Below are 26,277 nucleotides of genomic sequence, written 5' to 3' on the forward strand. Positions count from 1 at the left end.
TCATAAAAAACAAAAATATTGTTCACATTCATCATTACATTCTAATATTACATTTTCAAATAATAATATGTTGTACCGAAATTTGAAAGAAAATAAATATTAAAATGCAATAAGTATAAACATTAAATTTATCAATATATTTTCCACTAAAATTATATATATATATTTTATTATCATTTACATTATTTGATACCGACAACTAAACCACTATTTAATTCTTTGTGTTCTGTCTTTGTTAGTACTTAGTATCACAACTTATTGCCCACAAGAAAAAATGCAATAATAACCCAATAATTGTCTTCAACCCACCTGTCCAAATCCACGCAAATTAATACTAGCCTGAAAATTTTAAGTCAAGATTCATAAAGTATACTCCAATCCTAAGAAATAAATACTGAAATTGAATAGCACATATTTTGATTTGGTGGGATTTCTTTTTTGGTCTATAGACTCTATACTCTCAAGAAATGGAGGCTGAAAATGGCCAAACTTCTCCTTTGTTAAGAAGCCCGAGTAGGAGACTGAGTCAAAACGGTAGACTTCGAAGGGGTAACTCAGTTAACTCGTTAAGAAATGAGTTCATTTCCAGATTGCCTGATAAACTTCGTTCTGGGGTTGATGATGAATCTTTGTATGAAGTTGACTTCTCTAAAACTCATGGTTTAACTCAAGGTGATGAATTTTCTCTTATATTAATTAATTCCTTTTATGGGTTTATTTTCTTTTATTCATTTGTTAATTAATTTCCAGATTTCTTACTAATTTGAATAAAAAATCAGTTGGTAAAAGCAAGTGAAATTCTTTTTTCAATTTCGGAAAAAGAAAGTGAAGTTCTTTTTCATCATAAAAAGGTATTCTTTTTGTGTGTTCTTTATTTTGGTGGTTATTAATAGAAAGGGACATGATATTCTGTTGAATCTTTAAAGAAGAATGTGTTAGGAAGTTCATATCATCATATGACTAATGATTGTCCTGTCACCTCAGTGTTGTTTAGTACTTGAATGTATGAATTAGTTTTGTATGTAGGTAGCATATAATTGATTTGAGGAAAGGGATTCTAGGTCTGGGCCCACCTAGGTCATAGCTCGGTGGCGGTTATTGATTAAAAATCATATTAATATTGAATTTTGTGTCATGTTACACAGAAGAATGACAACTGAGTTCGTTCAATACACCTGTAGAGATGAATGTTGGAAAGTGATTCTAGGGTTGGGCCCACCTAGGCCATAGTTTCGGTCATTGATTAAAATTACCTTGAAATTGAATCGTGTAATATAACACGGAAGAATGACAACTGAGTTTGTTCAACACTTGTGCAAAGATGAATGTTTGGCGCACCCTATACTAATACTTTGGACTCGTCTTTGTTTGTAATGCTCAATTTTCTTGATTGGCATGTCAATTTGATTTTCTTCTTTGTTGCTTCTTTTTGTGTAATGAAATCAAGTTATTTGTGTAGTAATGCTTTTGGTCGAGGATGGTAAGCATATTTTGTGAGGATTATTTCCTTAATTCCTTCATTCTTGTCATGAAAAATATTTTTCTTATCCATGTCATTGAGTTTAACTTTAAACTTTCATAAATTATTGTATGAAACGGTCTGACCGTGAGACATGCCTCATACTTGGGTTAAATAGCACAATAATAGAAATATTTAGCTTATGGGCTTCTTGTTTTGAGGTCGTGTTACCGTTAGACAGTCTCATACAAGACGGATTGTTAAACTACTAGATGACTTATTGATATCCTACTTCAACCTAGGATTAGTGATGGTATTCTTTAGGAGGATAATGTGCATCTAATGTGATGATTGGGTTTGTCGTGTTGGGTTTGAATCAGTCACCCCAAATCTTGAGGTTTAAACTACAAATCTTTTTAGCAATTTTTCGATTTTTGGTGGATTCACAATGTTCTCAATTTGGATTGATTTTGTTTGTGTTGGGATCTCTGATTATGATGCCTTTGTTTTAGGAGAGAAGGAATACTACGAGAGACAATTGGCTACTTTGAGATCATTCGAGGAGGTGGATCATGTAGTCCAATCTGGTTCACCGGAAGAGGATGATGAAGAAGAAGCTCAACATGAACGAGCTATGAGGATCTCAAATTACGCTAATATTGTGCTTTTAGCGTTCAAGGTATTGCGTTTATTTGTTTGAATACTCAGTTATTAAATCATTACTACCGTCTTTGATTCATGTCTTTGGATGAATGTTAAACGTACCTATACAGAAACATGAACTAAGCTTTCGTAAATCCTTGTTCCGACTCTATACCTCGTACAAGTGCGACATAATTCATTGCAACAAACAAAAGATTCTCGATTGTTTAGTTATGCACTTCTTTTGAGTTTTCGACATGCTAAGCCCTCGGTATATGCTTAATGTCTAGATCTATGCTACCATAAAGACTGGATCACTAGCCATTGCTGCCTCAACATTGGATTCTTTGCTCGACCTTATGGCCGGTGGTATACTTTGGTTCACTCATCTTTCAATGAAAAGCATCAATATCTATAAGTACCCGATTGGAAAGTTACGTGTCCAGCCAGTAGGGATCATTATATTCGCGGCCATTATGGCTACTCTAGGTATGTGACTACCAATTGATCCAGTGTAACATAATTTGCTTTTTCAATTCTACGATTTGCTCAAAATGCCTCAAAAATAGTTCAAAACTGACCAGAATTCACTTTTTTCAATTCGTAATTCACGAGTTTGTTATTAATAATAATGAAACTCTAATTTGATCTTTGATATTGCACTACAGGATTTCAAGTTCTCATACAAGCTATAGAACAATTGATCAAAAACGAAGCTGCTGAAAAAATGTCGTCCAACCAGTATCTATGGCTCTGCGCGATTATGATAACAGCTACTGTAGTAAAACTCGCTTTGTTCTTTTATTGTAGAGGCTCTGGGAATGAAATTGTCCGTGCTTATGCGAAGGTACATGTATAATACATATGTATACGACTATTTCATTCGTTGGCGCTAATTTTTCCTATTCTTCTCGACTAACCTTTTACTTTTCCGGCTATGAAAAGGATCATTACTTCGATGTCGTGACAAATGTGGTGGGTTTAGTTGCTGCAATTCTTGGGGACAAGCTTTACTGGTGGATAGACCCTTCTGGGGCTATTCTCCTTGCAATTTATACCATTGCCAATTGGTCCGGAACTGTTTTGGAGAATGCAGGTAACCATATCTAACTTTTGAGCTTTTCTTTCGGTTCATATTGGTAGTGTTTTCTTTCTTATTTTCCTATAAATTCCGATTTCTAAAATTTACGATGGCACACTCGAACTCCAAGTAGAAGTACCAAAACTGAACTTTTGCTTAGAATCTGTGGTTATATCTTTTAATCTTTACTTTTTTTTTATCGGGAATAAGGCTGGAAAATCCGTATCAGTGAACTAATGTTAGAAATTGTGGTTAGAATGTTTTAGTTTTCATCAGCAAACTTTTCTTGGTGCATTGGAATGTATTGTGTTAATGACTCGAATTGGTCTGCAGTTTCACTAATAGGACAGACGGCTCCTCCGGAAGTCCTGCAAAAATTTACATACCTCGTTATAAGGCACCCTCAAGTTAAACGCGTCGACACAGTTCGTGCTTACACTTTTGGCGTGCTTTACTTTGTGGAAGTGCGTAAGCTTCATGGTTTTCTACATTCTTTTCTTGTGTCCTACTGTATGACTTACATCGCTGTTATATATTCTCCCATTTCGTTTAAATAGGTCGACATAGAACTCCCCGAGGAAATTCCTTTGAAAGAAGCACATGCCATTGGAGAGTCATTACAAAATAAGCTAGAGAAACTCCCCGAAGTGGAGCGAGCATTCGTGCATTTAGATTTTGAATGTGAACACAAACCGGAGCACACGGTTTTAAGCAAGCTGCCTAATACCGACCCCTGATTGTTGAAGCTTCAGATTTTATTGATCTAATTTTCTATGAAAAGCATGGTTTTTTCTTAACTGGTTATTTGTTTCACTTCTCGATTGTGTTATATCTCAACATACAACCGACAAGTCCCAACTGCTACCGAGTTGAATGATTGCTGAGATAGACTTTAAAGCGTCATAATACTGACTGTCCAAGCTTCTATGTCGATACAATCAAGCAAAATGGCATTTTGTTGCCTCAATAGTTCAACTACAATTTTGTAATAACTAGCAACTAGTTTGCAGTTTTGATAATTATATTATATAAATAAATTTCAAGAGTCAAATTGCTTGGAAAAAAATTCAACTAATTTGTCAAATTGTGTATGAACATTATTCAAGCTTAAATGAAAAACTAGAGGTTACAAAAGAATTGTTTAAATTGGGTTTGGATCAAGTATATTCGAATTTCGAAGAGCTTACTATGATGGTGTTAATCGACATTATTTGAATTAATTTTCGGACTCCAATAGGTAATTCAAAGATCAAACAATTTTGAGCCTCAATTGACATTGGCCGAAACTTGGTCTTTCGGACTTTCAAGGACTGTTGAGGGCGTATCGGTGCTCTTCCAACCACCTGTTACGCTGTTTCAGGGTTGGTAGGCAGTTAAAGAGAAACACAACTCTTCCCAAGGCCCCCAAAAGTTCTTATTAAAATATTTGCTACTATCACCAAGATATGCATCAACGGCCGCTCCACCTAACTCACACCATAAGTTTTGTGACTGTTATGCCCCACTAATCAATGGGCCTTCTAAGTTCTCGATAAACAGACCAAGTATATTAAAGAAACAAGATCTATGGACTATCGACCAAGGGCAAGAATAAAATTGTAGTTTGAAATCTTAACAACCATGGCTGATAACCTAAACTGGCCCAATCAATAAGATGCCATCGACAGTCGGTATAGGAAAAATAAGCCAAATTGGCGGACATGCCTAACCCAACACTCATCAACACGATGCATTAATACAGATCGAGACAGCAGAATAAACATAAATAACACCATTTTATATTATATATCTTACAACAGGACAAAGGAGACACCATTGGGGATAAATTAGCAGATACAACATACAGGAATCTGCTTCACATACTTGCCCAAGAAACAGAGCTCCCCCCAACTCGACTCCTAACTCCATTCCTCGCAAATTATAATTTCGTTCATATATTCTCTTACAACTTGCTAGTTACAGAAACCTGCTTCTCACGTACTTACCCAAGAAACAGAGTTCCCCTCAACTCGTCCCTTATAAAGTATATCTTTGTTCTCATTTTCTCTTACGACTTGCTTAGTTACACGGAAATCACGACACAGTTCTTCCATAGCATAGACATGCAAGATACAGATTCTTTGCCCATTTATCCTGCAGACATAATTATGTTAGCTGGTATATTAGTTCCATTTTGAGGAAAATGGATGGGAAGACCAAAAGAGAGGAAAAGGGAAGGAAACGAAGCAAAAGCAGAAGGATTTGGCTTTTCAAAAGCAAAGGATAAATTTCCAATTCCCGTCACATTATATTCCCTAATGTATACCCAAACAAGAGAAAATCACAAGTCTCACCATTTTATTTGTTCAAATTCTGTAAACCCAACACATTATTAAGGGAAAACAGGAAACGGTGAAGCAAGTTGAACAAGCCATCCAAATTCCCCATTGGCCTAAACCCTTAAAGTCACATGTTTTTAGCTTACCAGTTAAAATTTATTCTTACTAGCTTACCACAGTCAAAATGACAACATTTAATTACCCCCAATGTCATTAAATAGCTCTCACTATGAGGTGTTTGGGGGTAGGATGTTTACCCTTGTTAGTGATAACTAGGAGATTGGTTCCAATCGACCTTTTGGTAGCAAACATCATCGGCAACTTCACATATTAAGAAGTGTACATAATATACCACTTATCCTTGAGAATTCTGTGAGTGGTATTGCTAATCACACCCAAATTAGCCCAAGTATAAAATGGAGTTGCAGCCTACAAATTTTCTTATTTAAATAATTATTTTGAAAGGAAGCACAGGAGATCAAGATTTAGTACATTAAAACAATTACCTTAACATGCGTGCTTGGAAATTGAGAGGTCCTCAATGTCTCCTGGGTTTCATCACCCGGCCTGCGCTTCGGTACGCTCAAGACAAGTGCAGATTGATCAATATTAGCAGCCGTTGACGTAATTCGATAACCACTGTCCCAGCGCTTGTGAATGCCCTCACTTGGGTACAAAAAGTCTAGCTCTACAACCTGTAGATGTAAACAGAAATCCCAGAAAAAAACCGTCATTCAGGATACTGTCGTATCAACCCTTCAGAAAAGAATCATCTTTCATGTAAGGCCTAGGATGCACTTGAAAAAAATAAAAGAGGATGAGCTGAAGATAAATAGAGATGGAGTAGCAAGAGAAAGTAAAGTGGGTTGATGTGCTGAAGACAAAGGTATAAGAGAAAAGGTGAGAACTATGTCTCATAATTCACCAGCTAATTCCCTTCTTGAATTAGCGATTCGCTCAAATTTGCCAAGAATAGCCTAAAACCGACCATAATTCGCTTTTTTAGATTCACAATTCACGAGGAGATTTGCAAATCATGTGATACTAGGTAAGTACATCTACAAGAGAGGTCACTAAAGTGGATAATGGGACATAAAATACTGGACATGACAAGTTCACTGACAAGAAGTATCGACATGACTCAGGAGTACAGAAGTAATAAAGGAACCATGAAATACGATGGTCCCTACCTCCAAAATAATAGCCACACGCTTACAACGTTTGGAATTAGAATAAAATAGGCAACCATAAAGCATAGATTACTAATGGTATCCAAATATATCATACCAATTACACTACATAAAAGGGGGAGAATAACACTATTACAAAGGCAATTTAAGAATATCAAATCATATCTTTCAAAGTGACTGGTTGAGACGGCGTATATTTCTTGACGAAGAAAGTAACATCACAAATGGACAGTCCCACACGTGCAATGATGCTAAGGTCCTTCATTGGTACTCGGCATAGTAATTTCAGCCAAAGCTGCCCTTGAATCGTGTGAAGAGAAAAAGTAGTCTAGATCCTAGAACTTTGAATGACCATAAACCCCTTTTAAGGGTCAGACACTCAGACCGTCAGAGAATGCAATAATAAGAGATTCAAGGTATACCAAGAAAAAACACTAAATTCTGAATTCAAAAATAACTGAAATTTATTTATATTGGTATGGTAATAAATTATAACAGCACTATGCACCAAGCATAAAACCCCTCCTGTAGTTCCATAAGACCTTGTAACACCAACTGGAGCAAACATTCTACAGGAACCCTAACCAAAACTACAATAAAACAATGAACTTCACTGCTACTGTGTACTGAGACTACTAACTAAGATTATTTCAAAAAATTGGAAAAAAAGATTCTATATTTCTCCTGAGAACATTAAGTACAACTCATAGGCCAATGCAAGTAACTATGTTTCAAATTCGACCATTAAAAAAACATGCAAGAACATGCACTAAAGAAGAGACAAACAGCAAAGTACATCATATATATATCATTTTCCAGTTCCAAAAAATCTAACCTGATCACTAAAACCAGCATTGCGAGACATGACAACACCCCATCTGGTCCCAGCTGTAGCCATTGAAGTGACATAGAATCCTTCTTTCCATTTCTTGTTTATCCACTTAAAGGGGAAGGCATCGCTCACTTTGTAAGACTGCTGAGTGAATTGAGTGCCTGACAACACAACAATTGTTCATTGTAAGAAAAAAAAACCCTATGGCTAACACGTAAAAAAACATGGACCTAGAAATTGAAACTTCCTAAGTAACACAGTAACAACAACTATGGAAGTATGAAACTACCAGAATAATCAGACAACCGCAATATTCCAGATACACCAAATCTTAATTCAACTTGAACAAAAAAGTCGTTTGTCAAGTGCATATACATCCAATAAACTTTAGAAAGAAAAACTTGGGTGACCAAAAGTCAGGGAGGCCAACTCGACCCGACCAAAAAAAGGGAGAACCATCTAAAACAGAGGATTAATTACTATGTAAATAGGTTAAGTATATAGCAGATATGACTAGAAATAACCAACACCCAAACTAGACTTTGATCAAAAGTTAATCCTTTCAGCATAAAGATTGGAATATATCACAATGACCTATTTGGTAATATTAGTCAGCAAGTTACACGTTTACAACTAAATGTTTCTGAAACGCAGCATATCATAAAACTGATAAAAGATTGAAAGTATACAAGTGCAAAACAAATGCTTCTCGATACTAAACCAAATTCAAGAGCTTGCACATCAAAAGTCAGCCCTCAGCTAAAAGAAAAAAGGCAGAGATCAACTTTAACCTATCTATCTATGCAGGGAAAACTTAAAACTCATAGAAACCATATTAACTGAATAAGGAGCAATCCTGTCCACAGAAATCCTTTAGGTGAAAACATAACTAATCAACAAGATGCACAAATTAAAAATTGATATTACATGATGACAAACCTTTGGACATCACAACAAGGGAGCTGCCATTGTTGGATCCGGCAACAGAACTGATATAGAAGTTTTTTTCCCAGTGTTCCATGATCCACTCCTACAAAGTTTCAAGTATCAAAAATCATCAATTTATTACCACAGACGACAAACTTAATCAGAACATCATACAACATTAATAATTATGATTTATGAGTACACTACTTTGTGCAAGAACTGTGATGATAACTCATAAATCTGATGAGTGAAACCAGTGCCCGCATCCATTATCAATGCCCACAGATTCGAACACGAAGCCACAGAGCTTATAAGTAGGCCGTCAGCATTACCTCTCTCCACATGTTGTGCCAATCGAGCATCAGCAACATTGTAATGGTACCTGAAGCACAAGAAGATTCAACATGACCCACAATATGCATTTTTTTCATCCTCCTAATTTATGTCAACCAGATATTTTATTAAAGTGTCAATAGCCAAAATAAGAATACAACATATTCAATAAGCCACTAGAGCAGGTAGAAATTGGGACTCTGGAAGTGGTCATCGCAGAGGTGCCTGACCCTAAGAATGGAAATATAAATATATATACATATATATATATATATATATATATATATATATATATATATATAAACACACTAAACCTTTGCTTCATAGGCAATCGTGCATTATAAACTGAAATCCACTGAGTAGCTGGTACACCCATGCGGACTTTTTTCTTGGGTTGACCATCATCATCTTCGTCAGCATTAAGCCTTCCACGTTTCTGTCCGACTTGACAAATGATCTGATGAAAATACAAAATAGTTTGAAAACAGAAGTTTAGCAGACAAGCTGACAACAGATTTCTGGATAAACTATATTTACCTTTTGAGCCCCATCGATGTTTAATGGCCTTATGGATGGGTTGGCTCCAATCAACCCATCAAACAACGATATCAGCTTAGAATAGTTGGGCTCTTCATCGAATTTCATATTCACAACTATCTCAACAAATTGTTTCAGAGGTGGCGGGCAGAAACAACATAAACTGTCAGGCGGGGTTCCCATCTTCTTTTTGCACACTAAAAATGATTTGTTATCACCCTTAAAAATGAGAGCAATTAATTATATAGTATTTGATTCATCGTAATTATAAAGATGGCAGGACAAAGTCACAGGAACTAAAGAATACCTGATAGCCTTGCCAAGGTAATCTTCCCTTGAGAAGAAAAATTAGGGTATAAGCAAGAGACTCTAAGTCATCTCTTCTGCTAGCTGTTCTGCCAAGGTGAGCATGTACACTTGCGTATCGAACTGTCCCTCTGTATAATTTTGCATTGCATTGCACTGCATTAGAAGATAAACACTACATGAACTAATCACTACTTCATTGTCTTGCATTACCTGAACATATCAGGACGTTGATCATATTCAACATGCTGACCGCTAGAAATATCCCTCCATTTAGTTGCTGCAACAATAAGCCCAATTTTAAATCAAGCAGTGCACAAGGTTGGTCAATACAAATCAAATAGGATCTCAACTGTGAGATAAAAAAATTACCTAGTCCAAGATCAACAAGAAATAATTTTTTCTCTTGAGATGTGGAAGGCTGACCAAGTAAAAAGTTTTCTGGCTTCACATCTCCATGCACATAACTTGCATAAATGGAAAATATACCAAAGATTAACATAATGGAACTCAAATGCAAGAAACAATTTCTAAACACATTACATTTAATAAAATTATAGAAATATCCTCCTCTTTTAGGAATATATAAATAACTGCATCAGCATACCCTCTTGAGTGCATCTTCTCAAGAATTGACAAGGATTCAACAGCTATACAGGCAACCATTTCAGTTGTCATCCTGCAAATAAATCAAAAAAAATTGGTCAATTAAGATGTAGAACCAAAATGCAGTTTTGCGTTGAGAATCACTTCTATGTACATGACTCCATCTTGGACAAGCAACCAATATCACAACATTTCATTGGCCCAATGCCATTAAGTGGCTCCCACCTAGGGTGGGGTTTGGGGGGTCAGATGACACAACCTTACTCTTGTTACACACTTGTTTGTGATACTGATGAAATTGTTTACGATTGAGTATTAAGCCTTGGTAGTAATCAAGCAACCAATATAAGAAACCAAATCACTACCACTGAAAGCCACTAAAATAAATATTCCAGTAATAATAGCATTGGGACAAAGCATACAGATCTCCTATTCCTATCAAGACACAAGCAGTGGTAAAACATTTGAGGGACAGTTAGCGGTGTCGCCTCCCACAAACTTATATATACATTGGTTGGATTAGTGGTAAAGTTATTTTTTTTTTTTAAAGTACGAGTTCAAGAATTCAAAACCTATCCCCCTCAACTTTTGACCCAAGTTTCAAATGTTCCCATGATAAAATAGATGAAAAATAGCTTTTATTCCACAGGTTCATACTTTAGTTCACTAGCCCATGTGCACCATTGACCATAATCACTATTCACTACATATAATCTCAAACTTTTCTATGGAAAACATGCATGTTTCGAAGTGCAAAACATTGTCCGCATAATATTCTTCACAAAGATATTTTAGTTTACCGCAACCGATATTTATGCCGCAAAAACCGCAAAACCATCCAAATCAATCGTAAAAGCCATTTTGTAATCGTTACAGCCATCAAAAAAGCATTTTTGCACTAACCATTGCATCGGTTCCCTTCAACATATGCTACATAGTGCTTCCTTCATAGAGCAAGCCCTAACCACATGGTTAAAGTCTTAACTACACTATACTGTTAAACTAAAAAGGAGAAACTTTTTCAATCCGCCAAAAATTAAATTGTGAACCTATGTTTAAGACAAAGGAATGCAAACATAATACTACGACATCTCCATCAATTTACCCTCCACAATAGGACATAATGAATAATCCTAGGTCTATAAAGTTCAAAGACCACACCAAGAAGCATACATAAACAGAAATATAACATAACCCGATAAAAGTGTCTAGCTTGTCCAAATATATTCTCGACACTAACAATGTTTCATGATACAAAAAAAATGTAAGAACTCAAACCACTCAATGTCTTACTCATCCGGACATCCCACACTACATGTATCTTTACAAAATATCACCAAATGTGCAGAAAAACATATTGTCATTTAGATAAGCTTCACGCATAAGCAAAGAACTGCGGAACATAACAGGTCATAAAAAAATATTTAGATGCTTAGCCACGTTAACTTCAAACGCCGAGAAGACAAGGAGGTACATATGCTGCATAATTTCTCAAAACATCATTGGGAAACAGCGAGATATAAGTTATAACTACAGTGGTATGTACACACTTACTCAAACAAGGCTCAAAGCCACAAAGAAATCAATCAATGGATTTTAAAGATGGACACACAAAAAGAGCGTTAATAAAATAAAAAAAATTTCAAAAGAAAGGGGGCATAAATTACTAAAACAACATTTTCAACATGTAAACAATGTTACAAAAAGAGGCTTGATCAAAAGAATATTTATCATTTATACTCGGATATTTATGGTGTCACAAATCACAACCCCAACTTAATATTTTACTCACGCGTAAACCACAAGAAAGTAAGAGAAAGAAGAGAGATCATAGGAAAGCGATATAGTTGCAATACAGTAAGCATGCATGCGACGACCACATCAGCAGATATTACATCATACAACTATAATACACCCAGCCTGTGAGTAATTATTTAGAGAACAATTATCCAGAACCGTGGACTAATTGAATGAGAAAGAGATTTAGAGTTTAGAAAGAAAGAAAAGAAAAGAAAAGTAAAGACAATGATGAATGCAGTTTTCGAGCACTGCTGCTCCAACCAAAGACTTCTTATTATATTTCCTGCCTTTTAAATGCATTTACATCCTTTATTTATGTAGGCTGTCCAGCCCTAGACCCTAACAAACTTATAACAGAATATTACATCCAACAAACGTTAAAAAACATTTCTAACTAACTACTGCCAGCTGTCCCCCCTTTCTTGACCCTCCTATGATATGTTTTTAATATGGGCTTCTCCACCTCATGTACAACAATACCCCCCACCAAACTATGCACCTTGTTCTCAAGGTGAGCAAGAGGAAAGGCTAACAAAAAATTTTCAACATCTTCCCATGTTGCTTCAGAGGGATCCACTCCTTCCCAGGCCACCAACACTTCCTGTCTTCCAGTGGACATGTGTCGGACTTGTAATACATCAGCCGGAGTAACCATCAATTCTACTTCATCTGTCAATGGAGGGCCACTTGCAGCCGGTGTGAACACTCCTTCAGCTTTCTTCAGTTGCGAAATATGGAACACAGGATGAATGAGACTATCCTTTGGCAAGTCTAATCTGTAAGCAACCCGCCCAATCCGCTGTGAAATTTTCTAGGGACCATAGTAGCGTAAGCCAAGTTTTTCATTAACACGAGTTGCAAGTGACTTCTGTCTGTATGGTTGCACCTTCCAAAATACCCAATCACCCTCTTGAAAAACCACATCTCTGCGCTTCTTGTCTGCTTGCTGCCTCATTTTTGTTGAGCTTTTATGAGATTAAAGTGTAGCTCATCTAAGATCGCATCCCGATCTTGTAATAACTAATCCAAGGAATCCACAGGAGTATGATGATGCCCTATCCAGACAACATAAGGAGGTACCCGACCATACAGAGCTTGGAATGAGGTCATCCTGGTGGAGACATGAGGAGAAGTATTGTAGCTGAACTCAGCCCAGTGCAGCCATCTTGCCCATCTTCGCGGCTGGTCATTAGCAAAGCACCGAAGATATGTCTCTAATACTTTATTCACAATCTTGGTTTGGCAGTCAGTTTGTGGATGATAGACCGTACTTCGTAACAACTGTGTTTGTTGGAGTCGGAATAACTCACGCCAAAAAATACTCATGAAAATCTTATCACGATCAGAAATGATTGGGGTAGGAAACCCGTGTAGTCACACAACTTCCTTCACAAAATGGCCTGCCACCGTAAGAGCTGTGAACGGGTGTTTCAAGGATACAAAATGCGCATACTTCATCAGACGGTCTACCACTACCATTATCGTATCAACTCCTGCTGACTTGGGTAAACCTTCAATGAAATCCATCGTAACATGCTCCCAAACACTCGTAGGTATGGGTAAACTTAGCAACAACCCAGCTGGACTCTGATATGAAGCCTTGGCCTGTTGGCACACCGTACATTCTCTCACATATCTTGTCACCTGTCGCCGCACACCCTCCCAGTACCATTCCGCTGCCAACCTCATATAAGTCTTCAATTCCCCGGGGTGTCCACCCAAAGGAGAGTCATGATACTCCCTTAATAGTACGGGAATAAATGGAGATGAACGAGCTATGACATACCACCCTTTAAAAAACAGTATGTCCTCTTCCAAGGTGAAACCTAATGGAACTTGTTCCCCTTTTAACACACAGCCTGCCTAATTCGAACTAGCGTTGGGTCTTTCAAAACCTCTGTTTGCAACAGCCCCCAATCAATGCCATTAAACTCAAAAGCGAACCCAACTCCATTGTTGTTTGTGGAATGCAGGATAAAGCATCTGCCACAATATTAGTTTTCCCGGGTTTATACTCGATAACAAACAAAATCAAAACCCATCAACTTCATAACCCTTTTTTGATACTCTTTTGATCTGATCGTACTATAAACCTTCTTCCCATGACATAATGCTTCCATTTCAAAACCACAAATATTATTGCCATTAGTTCTTTTTCATAAATGGATTTATTGCTAGCCCATTGCCCAAGAACCTTACTATAGTAAGCAATAGGATGACGATCTTGGAGTAGCACAGCGCCCAACCCATGATGAGAAGCATCGGTCTCAATAACGAACAGCTTCTGAAAATTAGGCATAGCCAAAACAGGAACTGTTGTCATGGCTTCCTTTAAATTCTTGAATGCAAGATCAGCCTCGGGACCCCAAGAAAATGCATCTTTTCGCAATTGATCAGTCAATACCTTAGCCAGTTGGGCATACACTCTAACAAATCTTCGACAGTAACCGGTGAGGCCTAAGAATCCTCTCAATTCTTTGAGAGTTTTTGGTGTTGGCCAGCCCCTCATAGCCGTGATTTTCTCTTCATCAAATGCGACCCCTGCCTCCGATATTATATGCCCCAAGTAAGCTATCTACCATTACAAGGCTGGCTCTATATATAGCCTAAGCCCAACAACAAATACTAAAAATAACAACTATAGTTACTAACAAAACCGAAAGACTAACTAATAGTAAAATGTCGATAATGCACTTGGACCCTTTGACCCAATTCGTCACATTGTTATACATGAGGTGGAGAAGCCCATATTAAAAACATATCATAGGAGGGTCAAGAAAGCGGGGACAGCTGGCAGTAGTTAGTTAGAAATGTCTTTTAATGTTTGTTGGATGTAATATTCTGTAAAAAGTTTGTTAGGGTCTAGGGCTGGACAGCCTATATAAATAAAGGATGTAAATGCACTTAAAAGGCAGGAAATATAATAAGTCTTTGGTTGGAGCAGCAGTGCTCGAAAACTGCATTCATCATTGTCTTTACTTTTCTTTTCTTTTCTTTCTTTCTAAACTCTAAATCTCTTTCTCATTCAATTAGTCCACGGTTCTGGATAATTGTTCTCTAAATAATTACTCACAGGCTGGGTGTATTACAACAACCAAATGCAATATAACATCAAAAGTAGTTCTCATACATTAGATTGTACTTCAGTCATTTTAAGTCCTCACAATAAAGTTGTGGACCTTGTGGCTCACCCAAAATTGACAGCAATTTCCAAAAACTAGTCTACCATGTTTCTATTTTAAACAATGTACATACCATAAGTGACAAGAGTATATAACGTGGACCTGTAAGCAATTCAGCACCTGCAGCTTGACTCCAGTATTTCAAAATGTGTAAATGAAAAACGACATCTATAGTCTACTACACTTACATTCCCATACTCTATTACAACATGTGCCCGTGTATGGAAATTTGGCTGAACGCAGATACCTAAAGCTCTTATAAAAAGTTAAAACTACATAAAATATCTTCTGGTAAAGTCAATTAACAGTTTCGTCTTTTTAGCTAGAAAAAGTTTCGGCAAAAATGCCCATACGCCACTATCCAACAGAATAATAGCTACTTGAGATAACTACCACCTTGAGTCCTTGACAGTTCATGAACATTTAAAACCCCACATGAAATTTGAAAATTAATCACACACACATTGCAATCTTCATGAGTACAAGCACAGAGCACTCACGTCTGCCCCGAAGAATTCCACACATCCCATAAGCTTGGTCCAAGCATGTCCATAACCTGCAGATAAGCGACTAGTATTGGACATGTACAAGAAGATTTAAACTTGTTAAAGAATGAAGAAAAATTACAATACCATAACATAATAATCTCCTTGCTTCCCTTTGTAATGCAACTTAGGAACTCCATGGCTACCTCCAAGAGTACTGCAAAAATGTAAAAGTAAAAAAAAAATATCAGAAAGACAACAAGACATATAACCACAAAAGCATTACCTTTAATCCAAAAACAAGAAAAAACGTTCAATCACTAAATGATCTCATACATACTTGTACACTTGCCACTCATGTGGAGGGCCATAATTACAGCCTTTGCTGTTCTTGTGTTCAAACTTCAAAGCTACCTGTTAAAAACACACAAAAAAAATGTAGCCATTGTAACAAATAATTGAATTCAAAGAAACTACTTCATTGTTACATACATGTAAAGGATAAATATTTAAAATTTGATATCAGAAATAATTGATTTACAATTTACATTCATCGCAAAACTAATAATGAATGATTTTGATTTGTTTCAAACGAAAACTTCCCATCATGTTCAATGTTGATCCGCTATGTTGCTCATGGAAACTTCCAACGGTCTAAGTGTGCGGCTCAACTATATTGTGAAATAATTTTCACAATTCTAGACCAAACTGATGTGTCCAAGTACCATACCCAAAATTAAGGTATAAAAGGAGAGTGCATGCAACATAAATGGCTCATTTTAAAGACGCCCGAAATGTGGTCCCTTATTTCAAAAGGGGCAGAAATTTATGGGTCTTTAGTTTCGGATTATTTGGAACATATAAAATAGTTAATTATAACAAATGCCCTTCTTATTTGTGTAAAATTGCATTTGATAATTGCTACCACTCTTAGTTTTAAAAAGCTCATCTAAGCGCATCTTCGGCGGGTATTGGGTTGGGCGCCTTGATATAGCTAAAGAAGCAATTTCTTACGGCGAGCACCTTAATTTGTCTTTTAGCTTTTGAAGTCGAGCGCCCCACAGTGCTTTTTAATTTGGGTCCCAAAAAAAGATTATTTGATGTGAACATACATCACATATGTTTTCTCTATTTTTCTTCTCTTCTATATTTCCCTACAGATATTTATGGGTCTTTAGTTTTGGTTTAAATGGAACATGTAAAATAGCAAATTAAAACATGTCCTTATTATGTAAACATACGATGGTTGTTAACAAGCATAGTTTTAAAAAGCTCGCCTAGGCGTGCCTTGGGCGAGCAATGGATTGGGCGCCTTGATAATTGATATAGGTAGGGAAGCAATTTCTTAAGGCGAGCGCCTTAGAGTGCCTTTTAGCGCTTGAAGTCGAAGGCCCAAAACGCTTTTTGATTTTAGTCTCGGACAAAAGATTATTTGATGTGAACACACATCAAGTATGCTTTCTCTCTTTCTCTATTTCTCTTCTCTTCTTCTATACTATTTCCCTTCTCTCTTTGGGATTTATCTTGTATTTTCTAAAGGATTTTTTTTTAAATTACATTTTGAGGCGCCTCATGAAAAAAAATTAGTGGCTACAACCAGCGAACAAACCCCAAACTCTATGGAACCTTAGCCCTTATAGCGCCTCAAACCTTTTAATACTAAGACTAGCGTGCATCCAACTCAAACCCCACCTAGATGAGAGCTGCTTATTTGAATGGCTTTAATGAAATGGATTGGGATTTGCTTTTAAACAACACTTCTTAACATATTCGATAATCCTTTAAAAATTGAAACACGCCCAAAATCGACCAGGCAACACATAAACATATATACACTCCATAGCCATAATTAGTACTCACCTCCAATGCCCCTGGACCCGTTGATCGTTCATTCCCGCCATTAATGCGACGTCCAACGAACACCTGACCAAACCCACCTTTCCCTAATTTCCTTTCCACCCTATACAATGGAGAACCACCAACATGCACCTGTCAAAATAACCCATCAAAACAGCTCAATTTCATTTCTAACACAATTGCTCTCAGATCTCAATATATAAATCATAATCATATTGAAATAGTAATTCAAAAAAAAAATACCCTTTCAGGAAAAGGGGATTTATTTCCATCATCATCTTGTCCAGTAGCTTTATTATTAGCACTTAATCCACCACTATCTCCCAACATTTCTTCAGGCTCTTTCTCCTTTGAAACAATCAATATCACTGGAACTTTACTAATTACCTTCTTCTTAGTATTATTATTATTAAGATTACTAATCTTCTTACGATTATGATTAATATTCGCAAGCTGAACCTTTTGTTTCCCTCTCTTCACCGCCAACCTAGTTCTAGGAGAATCCCTAATTTTCTGAACAACTTTCTTCTCAGCAGCTTCTCTTGCAACAACGGCGCGAGTTCGTATATAATTCCCAACCAAATGAGACGATTTCTTAGCCTCGTTAACTTCCTTCTTCACTGGAGTAGTCGTACGACGTCGTTTTTCACCTCGTTGAAACTCCGGCATCTTTTTTTTCTCCCATAAAATCGGCGCTATACTTCTCGACCATCCCTGAATTTACCATCATTCGATCTATTTTGAATCGAATTGCATTTTGAGGGCCCTGAATTCAATGAATTTGGGTGAAAATGTATGATTTTGAGGAGAAAATTAGGGTTCTTCACTAGGGTTGGTTTGTACTTGTAAGAATTCGGGATTATAAGAGGAAACAAAAAGGAAAATAAAAACGAAATGAAGAAGACTAGAAAAAAAAAAAAGGTGTGATATTTCTGTACGTGTGTTTTTATTTTTGTAGGGTATTATATTATTATTCATCGTCATCTTTTTCATTTTATCCTCACCCTTATGTTAATAAAATGACGAAAATGTTTGTGGACTTTAAATATGTTTAACACACTTAAATCTCCCTTAATAACACTATTATCACTTTAAAAATATTAAATCAAAAGTTTAAATATAATCCTGAACATTTTTATCGCAACCCTATATATATTGAATTTCCAGTAGCGCTCCTACATAATATACGAATTCAAACACGTTAATATCTGTCTTAAAACGTTCTCTGAGTTTAAACAAACTAAAAGTTGGAATTGATTTACAATGGCTAATGACTATGAATCCGATTGGGTACGTACTTTAATCGATTCGAATTGGTGTTTTTTAAAAAAAATACAAAAAAAAAATAAAGTCGCAAAAAATATGCGACTGAACCACAGATGAGTCGCACGTTTTGTAAGAGTGAACCGCGGTACAGTCGCACGTTTTGTGCGACTCATCCGTGGTCCAGTCGCACATCTTTTGCGACTTCAATTTTGTTTTTTTATTATTTACATTATTATTATCTAAATTATATAAATAAATTTTTTTATTTATTAATTTATATTATTATTATGTAAATTATTTTATAATTTATATTATTATTATTTAATATATGATGTAGTAAATTATTTTATTTTCTAATTTATAGTATTTTTATTTAAATTATTTAAATAATTTTGCATTTATTTTTTAATTTATATTATTCTTGATTAAATTAATATGTAGTTTATATTATTATTAATAAAATTTTTAAAATTATTTTATTTTTTAATTTAAATAACTTATAATTTATATTATTATTATTATTATTATTATTATTATTATTATTATTATTATTATTATTATTATTATTATTATTATTATTATTATTATTGTTATTATTTTTATTATTGTTATTAGTATTATTATTATTATTATTATTATTATTATTATTATTTATTATTATTATTATTATTATTATTAATATTTTTAATTTAAATACTTTATAATTTATATTATTATTATTAGTATTATTTTCTTCTTCTTCGTCTTATTATTATTATTATTATTATTATTATTATTATTATTATTAATTTAAATAATTTATAATTTATATTATTATTATTATTATTATTATTATTATTATTATTATTATTATTAGGGAAATTTGCAAAGAAACACCTTTTAAAACCCCTTTTTTTAAAGAAACACCTTTTATAATTTTTTTTTGTAAAAAACATCTTTTAAGAGACTTTTTTTAAAAAAAATACACCTTAAATCAGTTTCCGGTAACTTTTGTCAACTTTCCGGCGTTGACTATGCCATTTGTCAACTTTCCGGCGTTGACTTTTGTTTTTATTTTTATTTTATTTTTAATTTTTATTATTATTAATTTTTATTATTTTTGTTTTTGTTTTTATTTTTAGTTTTATTATTATTATTATTATTATTATTATTATTATTATTATTATTATTATTATTATTATTATTATTATTATTATTAAATTTTTTTGAAATTTATTTTAAAATAATAATAAAAATAAAAATTAAAAAAAATTAATATTAATAATAAAAATTAAAAAAAACCAAAATAAAAAAAATTTAAAAAAATTTAAAAAAATAATTAATAAATTTATATTTTTTATACTTTTTATTTTTATTATTATTATTAATTTTTTTAAAATTTTTTTAAAATTTTTATTTTTATTTTTGTTTTTATTTTTATTTTTATTTTTTATTAATATTAATTTTTTTTAATTTTAATTTTTATTATTATTTTAAAAAAATTATTAATAATAATAATAATAATAATAATAATAATAAAAACAAAAATAAAAAAACTAATAAAAATAAAAACAAAAGGAAAAATAAAAAAATAATAATAAAATTTTTTTTTTTAAATTTTAAAAAAAATTATTATTTTTTTATTTTTGTTTTTATTTTTATTATTATTATTATTATTATTTTTTTTTTTTTTTAAATAATAATAAAAATAAAAATTTTAAAAATAATAATATTAATAATAAAAATAAAAATAAAAATAAAAACAAAAGTCAACGCCGGAAAGTTGACAAATGGCATAGTCAACGCCCGAAAGTTGACAAAAGTCACCGTAAACTGATTTAAGGTGTTTTTTTTTTAAAAAAAGTCTCTTAAAAGGTGTTTTTTTACAAAAAAAAATTATAAAAGGGGTTTCTTTACAAAAAAGGAGTTTTAAAAGGTGTTTCTTTGCAAGTTTCCCTTATTATTATTATTATTATTATTATTATTATTATTATTATTATTATTATTATTATTATTATTATTATTATTATTTTATTTTTTTTATTTTTTATTTTTTTATTGTTTTTGTTATTATTATTGTTATTATTATTATTATTATTATTGTTGTTGTTGTTGTTGTTGTTGTTGTTATTATTATTATTATTATTATGTTATTGTTATTATTATTATTATTATTATTATTATTATTAGTATTATTATTATTATTATCATTATCATTATTGTTACTGTTATTGTTATTATTATTATTATTATTATTATTATTATTATTATTATTATTATTATTATTATTATTATTATTATTATTATTATTATTAATTTAAATAATTTATAATTTATATTATTATTATTATTATTTTCTTATTATTAATTTAAATAATTTATAATTATATATTATTATTATTATTATTTTATTATTATTTAATATTATTTTGTATTTTATGATTATTACAATTATTTTGTTTTATATATGTTATCATTTAGTTGAAACTTTAATTATAAAAGTAAATTATTTTTTTATTTAACATTGAATATTTTTATTATTAATGTTTGTTTGTATAATGTTTTATTAACCTAATCTATGGTTTATTTGGTATTTTAAATTTGCAGGACTTTGAAAACTTAGGGGACAATGTAGATTACTCTGGTAGATTTGTTACGGATAGGGAATTTGATTCCGTAGATGAATTACATAGTTGGCCCGATGAGATAGCAATAGGAATTGGTTTTCAATTTACACGTGCTTCTTATAAACAAAAAGAAGGACGTTCTAGAGTCAGTTTGTATTTAAGATGTCACCGCTATGATAATATTATGGGTGATTCACCTAGATAATGCTGACCGACCTGGTTCTAAAAGTTGAACATACTGGTGCAAATTTATGATTGTAGGAGGTAGTCATAAAGCAGGAGAAAGACCTTGGACGGTGAGGGTGTGTCCTGGGGAAAAAGGAAGACATAACCAACCTTTTTTAGTGTACAGAAATGGGCATGTAAGGGCAAATAGGTTGAATGTAGATATTCGGTAGCACATACGAGAGCTTAGTGCAACCGGCATGCAACCTGCCTTTATCATGACTTCAATTTGTGCGTGTATGGATGAATGACTGTTTACACATGGGTAACCAGACTACCAGCAGAGTTGAAAGCTAACATTCTTCTTTGAAGTATTATCTTGGTAGCGGTAATAGCTCATTTGATACCCTGTTTAAAAGGGTACACGCACAGATAACAAATCAGCAATGCAGGATCCGACAAGCGCTACAGGAATCCATGAATTCTATTTCAAGGTCATTGCGACATCATTTCTTTAGACCTTTATATCGCCATGTATCTATTTTTGCCTTGGAGCGGTTGCGGCTTGAGCATAACCGTATGTCAGATTTGGGTGATTATGTATTTGACAAATGCGGTTGTGCACTTCAAACCACCCATAGATTGTCGTGTGCTTGTTATTTATATCTGTCGCTCAGTTCACAAGGTTCTTTGTATTTGGATGACATTCATCCATTTTGGAAAACTTTGACGTACATAGAGGTATGAGCTGACACCAACGAAGGAGTACGGCACACAAATGCTGACGACAAAGAGTACTTTCAATCGTTGGTCGATGAAGTCTTAAAAGCTGATCCCGCAGTTGTACAACGCTTGTGTCAGGTACTTGAAGATGAATTACACCCTGATGGAGCCGATACCCCTGAGCCTTATGCAAGTCCACCGAGAAAGGGAAGACCAACGACAAGTAAAACCCTTAAGAGAAATAAAAGTGCATTTGAATATAGCATATCATCCTCTCGGGGTTGAGGGTTTAGATCTTCATCCCGCGGGAATCGTCGATTCTTTATTATAGAAAAATTTGATCAAAAAGTTATTAATTTCAGGGGCCATAGACGGTCGGCTACCCCGGTTACCCCTAGAATCGGCCATGAATCTATAATATATATTTTATAATACTTTTATACAATATTTATTATACCGTCCGTTCCCTAGTGTTCTTCTCATTTAGAATATTCCACTTTAAGGAGAGAGAAGTTTTACTACGATTTTTGAGAGATATATGGAAAAATAATATATCCATTTAAAATGTCGTTAGATTCATTTTAGCGTATACTTTATTATCGTATATTTTTTATTTATTGTTCTAAAAATTGTGTAAAAAGTAACCGAAAAGAAAAAAAATAAAGAGAGCATTAAATTGATAAAAGTCTAAACTTTTGAGTTCTTTATCTAAAAATATAGTTTAAAGATAAACGAATATGATTAATTATTCACCGTCAATTTTTAGCTTATTTTATTAACATTTAATGTTTTAAATTAAATTAGAAATATAAATAATTATATGGAATGATAATAGTATGCTAGCATATAACATATAACATAAACACTAAGTGACTATGATGTGGGTATAAGATGTGTATAGCCATATCGTGATGGTTATACACAGTTAGTTTTATGGGATGAAAATAAATTTTAATACTATCTAATTGGTTAGGTGTAGCCGTGTAGGCGTAAAAAATTAACTGATCATGGGTTGAGATAGAAATTTTAAGTAGTATGAACACAAACATTAAATATTAACTTACTAATTTATTTTATCAACCGTGATAACTAAATTTATAAGGCATACATGGAAAATGTGTTTCCGCTATATTAGACAATATTTACGAATTATTATATTTGGTAAATAAAGGTGTAAATATTTGCATTAATAAATATATTAATTTAGAAAAATTTATTATGAGAAAATTTCAGATAGAATTTTTTGGCCTAGTTTGATTGTCGAATGGGACAAAACTAAATTAGACTGTGTGCATCTAAAGGTGATATTGATTGTAATCTTCATCCAATTCATACCTTTTCCTCCGTAGTAGTGTAGTAGGAGTAATTACAAAAGTTATTGTTATAACTAAATTGATTAACGTAAGTGAGAAATTTAATATTAACTATGAGTACATCAAATATCTGTTTGAGACCGTTTCATTGAAAGTAATCTATCAAAAAAACTGCTATTTATGAAATTAATAATTAAGAAAATACAATTCTTAAATATTTACGTGACTTTAATGTTGGTATATATGGAGCCATAAGAAATAAGAATTGCATATTATTCAATCCACGGTGAGATTTATATGGCATAATCATTCTTAGATAAAAATGGATAAGTTAGATTATTGTTTGTCTTTAAATTTGAGGGATTCAGGGTTGTTTGACAATTCGCTTTTATTCTATTAATATTTTATTTTTAATTAGTTAATAAGCTAAAACGAAATAAACTACTCATAATAGCTTTTCATTGGATTATTGCTTTTGAGTTTTGACTAGTCTTTTCTCAAATAGATAGAGAACAACCATAAAATAGTTTTTACTAACATATTGCTAACTGATAACTAACTTAAACAATTAAATTATTAGCCAATATTTTTAACTGATCAAATTTATCACTAATTTCAAATAACAATAATTTGTCAAAATCTTATCTTACAAGTTACAACCAAATAAAGCTATTAAGGTGATCAAATTTATCATTAAATATTAACGCGTATTAGTACTCATAGGATTTAGAAACGACAATAATTGCATCAGTTTTAATAGTGTTCATTTTAGTTTTAGGAAAACAAATGAATGGCCTTAATTACTCGTGTGTTAATGCAAAAAGTATTTTGAAAAAATTTACATTTGGTAATATTTGATCAAGCTTTTACAAAAATTTTTGCAATAGAAAAATCAAAAATTAACCAAACACTATATTTTTAAAAAATTAGAATAATTTTAAATAAGTTTAAAAACAATTTTTACAAGAGTCAGGAGGAGAAGTTAGAAATTGTAATTTCTCCTCCCAACCTCTCAAAGAGTTCTATACTTTTCTCATTTTATGTTAAAAAAATTCCTATATTTTCTTCAACTAACTATCAAAATATTTTTCCTTACTTTTTTTCCCATATCATCCTCCAAAATTCAAAATTTTCATTGCATAATTATCATTTGTTATCACAACCATCCTAATTATTTGAAGTAATTCTACCTTATTGAATATTATACGATCAAATTACATTAAAATTTCATACATATTTTATCTTTATATTTTAACACATTTAAATATGTTTTTCTATATAGTATATTGTCAAATTTGAGATTTTTTTTGATTTTCAATTACTTTAATGTATTTGAATATTTTTTTCCTAACATTATATTGATTATTATTTAGTGTATGCTATATGTTTTTAGGTGTTTCTCTTAAAATCGATGCTTTGTGACTTAACTCGATTATTTTTAGTGTATGCTATATGTGTTCCATCATATAACAACACTAACTTTAAGTAAATATAGGAAAAAAAGACCAAACACACAAATTGTTTTTATTTTCCAAAAACTCTTTTAATAAATATGAGGCCAAACACATCTATTTCTAGAAAGTGTTTTTCTACAAAATTACTTTTAGGAAACAAAAATCGATATTCTAAAGCTAGGCCAAACATACCCTTATATTTATTTATATATATAAAAACAATACGTGGTTTCTTTAATCACGTATTTTAATATTTTAACTTTAAGAAATAGATAATAATAACGCTTCGACTCGACATGATACATCACCATTTTGCATTTCTATGATACATTAATTTGAATATACACAAATTTATAATAAATAAAAATCTTGACGTATTTATAATTTATTAATTTGAATATACACAAATCACTGAATGGTGAATTCTAATAATAATTGAGTCTAAAAACATTTCATATAATTTTATGAATATGTTATCTCAACAATAATTGTTTTGATAATAATTTAATATGAAAGGTAAAAAAAAATATACTCATATTATTACATGATTGATCCATAATTTAGTGATGAATCCTAAATTCAGTGTTTTTCAAATATAGATGAATTTTATATAAATTTTAAATTTTAAATTAATTTTTATTTAATTTTTTAAATTTACTTAAATATTTTTTATCAACCGTTCACGACATTGATCGGTGGGATCATTGTAATAATTGTTGAAGCAACAAACAAATTACCAAAACCATATGCAATAAAATTATTCGATAGCAACAACCTCTATATCTTTTTTTTTGATAAAAATACCATTTGTTGTCATACATTACTTTTTAGATCGAAAGTTCCTAATGTTTATTTACATAAGCAGGATATATGAAATATGATGATAATGATGATGACATTGTAATAATTGTTGTAATAATAAATAAATTTGTTTGTCGAGCTGTTGATTTTATAGCTACAATCTTTGTGTCTTTTTTTTGATAAAAGTATGATTTGTTGTCATTTATTATTTCTTAAATCGTAAATTCTCAATGTTTATTTACATAAGCGGAATATACAATGACGACATTAATCAATGGGACTATTGTAGATTTGTAGTATTGTTGTAATAATAAATAAATTTGTTCATCGAGGTGATGATCTTATAACTAAAACCTCCACATCTTTTTTTGATTAAGTATGATTTATTGTTAAT

The 26,277-nt window shown here is 32.5% G+C and overlaps 2 protein-coding genes across 2 annotated transcripts; one reads left to right on the forward strand and one right to left on the reverse strand.

Moving 5' to 3' along the window:
• The first annotated feature begins 233 nt into the window (after window positions 1–233).
• LOC130797299 (metal tolerance protein 4-like) lies at window positions 234–4,316 on the forward strand. Its single transcript, XM_057659850.1, has 7 exons — window positions 234–672; window positions 1,972–2,138; window positions 2,392–2,590; window positions 2,770–2,948; window positions 3,047–3,197; window positions 3,516–3,646; window positions 3,740–4,316. The coding sequence occupies exons 1-7, from the start codon at window positions 468–470 to the stop codon at window positions 3,917–3,919; spliced, it is 1,212 nt and encodes a 403-aa protein (XP_057515833.1). The 5' UTR covers window positions 234–467; the 3' UTR covers window positions 3,920–4,316.
• Window positions 4,317–4,938: 622 nt separating this feature from the next.
• On the reverse strand, window positions 4,939–18,483 carry LOC130797298 (casein kinase 1-like protein HD16). Its single transcript, XM_057659849.1, has 16 exons — window positions 17,799–18,483; window positions 17,559–17,687; window positions 16,039–16,112; window positions 15,846–15,915; window positions 15,714–15,769; window positions 10,233–10,304; window positions 9,998–10,092; window positions 9,839–9,905; window positions 9,627–9,756; window positions 9,320–9,538; window positions 9,097–9,239; window positions 8,657–8,831; window positions 8,462–8,552; window positions 7,526–7,683; window positions 6,007–6,195; window positions 4,939–5,315 (listed from the first exon to the last, which is right to left on the reverse strand). The coding sequence occupies exons 1-16, from the start codon at window positions 18,222–18,224 to the stop codon at window positions 5,256–5,258; spliced, it is 2,154 nt and encodes a 717-aa protein (XP_057515832.1). The 5' UTR covers window positions 18,225–18,483; the 3' UTR covers window positions 4,939–5,255.
• Window positions 18,484–26,277: the final 7,794 nt, after the last annotated feature.

This window comes from Amaranthus tricolor, chromosome 12 (assembly GCF_026212465.1).
Source record: "Amaranthus tricolor cultivar Red isolate AtriRed21 chromosome 12, ASM2621246v1, whole genome shotgun sequence".
Lineage (NCBI taxonomy): Eukaryota > Viridiplantae > Streptophyta > Magnoliopsida > Caryophyllales > Amaranthaceae > Amaranthus > Amaranthus tricolor.